This window comes from Polypterus senegalus, unplaced genomic scaffold (genome assembly GCF_016835505.1).
Source record: "Polypterus senegalus isolate Bchr_013 unplaced genomic scaffold, ASM1683550v1 scaffold_5415, whole genome shotgun sequence".
In the NCBI taxonomy this organism is placed as follows: Eukaryota; Metazoa; Chordata; class Cladistia; order Polypteriformes; family Polypteridae; genus Polypterus; species Polypterus senegalus.
In genome coordinates this window covers 25,733-31,044 of record NW_024377264.1, presented here as the reverse complement: position 1 = coordinate 31,044, position 5,312 = coordinate 25,733, and the positions used below count along the sequence as shown (strand labels likewise).

The following is a 5,312-nucleotide window of genomic DNA, read 5'->3' as shown; positions in this document are numbered from 1 at the left end:
TCCCAACTCAGCTCGTCTGTCTGGGATCTCCCACAGTCCTTTATACTCCTCGACCCGGAAGTGTTTCTGAGCCCTCAGTCCATGTGATTATCCAACACTTCCGGGTCGGGTAATCTTCTCTTTTTCTTCAGCCTGGAAGTATATCATTTCTTCCGTTTCCGCGATTGTGAAATACTTTCGGGCTATAGGGAAAGAATAAGTCCCTGGGCCTCCCTGCAGCATCCTCCGGTGGCCCCCATGGTATCCAGCAAGTCTGTGGTGGAAAACTCCAAGTTCCATGATGCCCTGCTGGAATTCGGGGCCCTTCCATGTTACAGGGATGGCTCCATCTGGCGGTTTGGGGTTGTTGGCCAGGATACATGGCCGGCAATCCCACACAAAATTTAAACCTCAAATTTCAATATATTTATCAGTCCCATTTTCTTTTCTGTGTGAAGTTTGGCCAGTTATTTAAGGGCGTGCATAGTGGACAAGAGGGACCGAGGACCAAATATGGTAATGCTATTTTAGCCTTCAAATATCGTCCATTTCCTTTGCTGGTTGTGAAGTGTAGGAATCGCGTTCCCGTACCTACGGTTGCCACATACAATTGTCCAGGAATAAAACACTCCTGCTGTAGATCAATTCCTGCTTTTCCCAGTAACTGACTTTGGCTTTTGTTATTGATCAATGCAAAACACAATTTTTACAGGAAATTGTACAACTTTTGAACTAAAATGGATTACCAGTAGTACTAATGGGAATTTTGAGTATAGATGTTCACCTGCCTTGAAAGAATTGAACCCTATGCTTGCTGGTATAAGCTTCAGCTTTCCAGCAACTCTGCTCAGGATAAAGCAGATTTAGAAAATGGATGGAGTCAGGATAATAATTCTTACTACATGTTAGCGATTTTTACTTATTTACATCGTTCACTTAAGAATTACATTTCATGTTTTCATTAATTGCGTGCTCAAGCTTTTTTTTTGGTCTTTGCCATAGCCCAACAATAAAGTAAAACTGAATCACGTTTAAGTTCAACTTATTACAAAAAGCAATGATGTTTACAGTGAGTTAAATGTTTGTAAAATTGTATTATATACTAAAATGTATGCATGCCTTACAGAAATGCCCCCCTACACACACAAATCCTTGAGTCAGGAGGTCAGGAATCAGACTTTTTGAGAAGTACAAAACAATGGAATATACTGTAAATCTTTGTTTAATAGAACATTTCTGTAAAATACCAATGAACAGATTTTTTTGTTTCATGTGGAGATGTGTCATGAGATTTTGAGAAGTGCGAGTAATGTTCACATCTAAATGCTGTTTGTCAGGAAATGTACAGCATGAAACACACAAATTCACAACATTTAGCTGTTATAAGTTCGTTACACTCAAGTCAATGAATGTTTGTATGTAGTGCATGAGACAAAATATAAAGATACATTTTATGTACTGTTGTGATCTGAGCAAGAGATCACTGGCAAAAGTGAATCAAGTTCATTAACTATTATTACAACAGAGAATGTATTAATTTCAGTACGCAGTGTAGGCCTTTAAAGATATTGTGTATGAGACAAAAAAAGGGTGTATGTACTATGAAGAATTAATTCAGTCACATATAGCACCTTATAGAATAAAAATAATATTGTGAACTATATGTACAGTCAGTGTAGGCACTAGCATTTTTGGTACCCTAGTTGAGGAAGTAAATATTGTGCCCTTACATTGCAATTTTGACAGTGATGTTTCCACGAGTACAAGACTTTTCCATGCATGGGTTAAGGGTATAATAAATCAAGGGGGGTGGAGCGGGGTATCCCTTGGTGTTAAGCATGTGTATTGGACTCACCTATGATGAGTGATGGGGTTGCCAGCTCTGTGTACAGTGCCACCCACACCCTTCTGAGCTGCACTAGTGTCGTCAGTCACAGCTTATTGTCTTGGGAATGAGGAACTCTAACTCCTCCTGTATTCATAACACATCTCAATTGTTAAGTAACCACAAGTGACTTCAGCTTCAGTGAACCTTAGCAGTCCTATCTTAGCAGATACCTACTGCCTTAGATGAACCATCCTACTGAACTTCAGCTTTTAAATTAATCAGGAAAGAGGGTTTTCTTGATGAGTGAGTCGACTTTGTATTATATATATCTAGATACTCCTGGCATTAAATTAGCAATTTTAATTTGTTATTTACACTACTATGGCACTTATGTGAATTTGATACTACACTACTGCTTGTCCCATTATGTGAAATTGTAAACCCGGCCTGTCCTTCACTCCCTGCTCCCCAATCCTCCACTAACCTACTTGGCTTTGGCAAAGGCTTATAAACCCTTCAAGGGAGGTCTCAAACATGTGCACCCAGAAGGCAATACACTGTATGATGCTCTGAGTCGCTGGAAAACAACTACATTTCAGTCCTCCTAATGAATGTGTCCTCCTCTAGCTCTTCATCCTTACCTCAGAGTTATCAGAACCACTGTCCAGCTGCACCAGGTCCTAATGCCGCCAAACAGAATGCACCTCTTGCCTTGCATTCATGTCTGCTTGTGACCCACCTATTTTTATCTCTCTGATCTCCTCATGTGCCTCTTTGGAGGTGTATGATTTCTCCCTAAAGAACATCTGGACAAGATCCACCAATTCTTTATTACAACACATGCCAGCCACCTCCTCCTCTAGTTAAACCACATTATGTAAGAATAATTACTGCATGTAATCGTCTGGTGTGTTTTAACCGTCTGCATTTGTAACAGCATGCTGTGCACTAGCCTGTAAATATAAATATCATTTAAACATCTAACGTGACATTCTTTCAAGAATAAGTACATTGAATTCACATTTTCCCTGACTCAGACGTTTGTCCAGTTTTTGATGATACTCGTGGCTGCTATCTCCATCTATAAATACTTCAGACTACACATGAATTTCAATCAGACAAACTTACCCCCATGCTCTGTAACTTTCTGTACACTCCAGTAGCAGTTTGTAGCCAAGACTGAAGAGCCGGAGGTCCTGCATTTCCAAATCTGAATACGCTCTCTTGATTGCTTCGTTCACTACGTAGGTCACTGCACGGCTCTGGTGCGGGTCAATGTGCTCGTCCTCCAGACAGAACTCAAAATCGATGGCCTCCAAAACTTGAGCACACGCCTTAGTTGACTGGGCCTCATATAAACACTGGCAAGCAAACAAAATCCGTTCCTCTCCTCCAATGTCCTCTTCAGATGACTGAATGAGCTCGATTACGTTGTGGATTACAGACTCTGAGATGGCTTTTGGGGGGTTTTCCTGAAATAAATTTGACATTAATTTGGAATTCTTTTTGGCAAAAAGTCCACATAGGAAATAAATCACATACTTCAGATGACTTTCACCCGCGGTCAGGATGCGATGAAATATGTCGCTGATGTCGTTTTTATTTTCCAAAATCCAAACAGCAGCAAAAAACTCCTGCATTGTGTTATGGAGAAAGGCAAAGCAGGTTTCTTTGGAGGTAAGCGTCTCGTCAATGCTGGTGGAACCTAAGAAACAACGTTTGATGGATTGATAAGGAGTTTCTTCCAGATGACGATCAATTAGATTGACACTTTTACTCAAAATGGCATTGAAAGCTTTTTTGGCTAGTATCATTATCTCCTCTTTATTGTCTGCAGTGTACTTATCAATCTTTGCCTTCTTAGAATGTGGCCTCTTTAACATGTGCTGACCGACACAATGACGGAATATGTGCACATAGAGCTCAGTGACCGTACTTGGAGTGCTCACAGAGGAGATTTTCTGTTGTGACTTCATGCGGCCTTCACTCAACATGTAGCACACGACTATGAATGCGTATCTGGGACATGACAGAGACTGAAGACATTGATGTTCTTCTCATACAACATCACAACTTCCTCACATATGGGTTGGCCTTCAAGTGTACTCTTGTAATATTCAGAAATTGATTTTTCACCAAATCCACGTACTTCCACTCTACAGTCTGCCCAGTCTGATAGCTCATGGTCTTCTACAGAAGGTCGACCAGTAATAATGATCTTTGCTTTTTTCAAATCAGATTTTTTTAATATTCTATCAATAACTCTTTCAATCTTCTCATCCTGGGATGTCTGCTGTATTTCATCAATACTATCAAATATGATGAGCACATTGGCGTTTCCATTCTCAATATCTCTTAAAAGATCATCTTCAATTGTTCTCTTTGGTTTACAGTAACTGAACAGTAAGGACCTCAGATCTGCAGAGTCTCTAAATTGGTGCACTCTTTCTGCATCGAAATAAAAGACATAGAGTGCATCGTCATCGTTGCTCTCAGCCCACAGATTCAGTAACTGGAGGACACAGAAGGTTTTCCCAATTCCAGGCTTCCCCACCAGTAGGATCTTCTTTTCTTTCATGGTCAGCAGGTCCTTAATGTTAATTGGCTTGTCTTCTTTAGGAATGTACCTTTTACTTTTCTTTTTACGTGACTTTTTGTATTTGTTTTCAGGGTAAACGCGTCAGACACGTCATTCACCAGAACAAGTGGTGTGTATTTAAACTGAAGCTCCTTCACGTATTTGGCCAGTAGTACTCTGCTGTTTTTCCATTTTGATTCCACAATTTCTCTCGCTTCTAACTTTAGTTGTGCTCTGTAAGGTCCTGAACCTAAAAATAAAAAACATCAAAACTAGTTTAACTATTAGGGATGATACATGACAAGCCTTGTTTCACAATGGCTTCATCTTCGAGACTATCCAGGCTACATAAAGGGCATTCAAGTACCTCGTTCTGAATCAAAGGCCACTGTGGTGTTATGGGTCCACAGCTCTCTCTGCAAAGGCCAGTTTTTTTAAATAAGTAATCACCGCGCTTGCGGCATGACGAGGGGACGTGGTGGCAGTAGCGGATCTCGGGCGCTCTGGTGTGGCCGTTTCTCACATAAGTGCACAGGTGAGAGACTGCCCACATCTGCGATTGTTCATGAGATTGCTAATGTGCTGCAGCTGCTATGTCCACTAGGCATATATAGAAACACGAGTCGGATAGAAAGGGGGAAGAAAAAAAGGAAAGAGAAAAAGAAGAGAAGGAAACAGAGGTTGCAGAAGGAAGCAAGCGAGCAAGCAAGTTGGTGCAGGAGAGCGAGCGAGAGTTAGGCTCACAGCAGCTGAGCAGGCAGCCTGGGTGTTTGGCCGACACCTGGAAGAAGTAGTAGTTGTGGTCGCTCCCGCAGAGTTTGCTTTGGAGGACAGGAATGACCGGAAGGTGGGTGACTCTCCGCTTAAGGCCACAGAAGGCAGCGGGAGTCAGGACTTGGGACGTGGTGTCCCCAGCATGAGAGCCTT

The 5,312-nt window shown here is 41.5% G+C and overlaps 1 protein-coding gene across 1 annotated transcript; it reads right to left on the bottom strand.

Moving 5' to 3' along the window:
* Positions 1-3,024: 3,024 nt before the first annotated feature.
* On the bottom strand, positions 3,025-4,385 carry LOC120519277 (NACHT, LRR and PYD domains-containing protein 1 homolog; the record flags this gene model as incomplete). The annotated part of the gene is made up of 2 exons (XM_039742416.1): positions 3,871-4,385; positions 3,025-3,826 (listed from the first exon to the last, which is right to left on the bottom strand). Coding segments are annotated over exons 1-2 (1,317 nt in total), but the record flags the coding sequence as incomplete, so codon positions are not given.
* Positions 4,386-5,312: the final 927 nt, after the last annotated feature.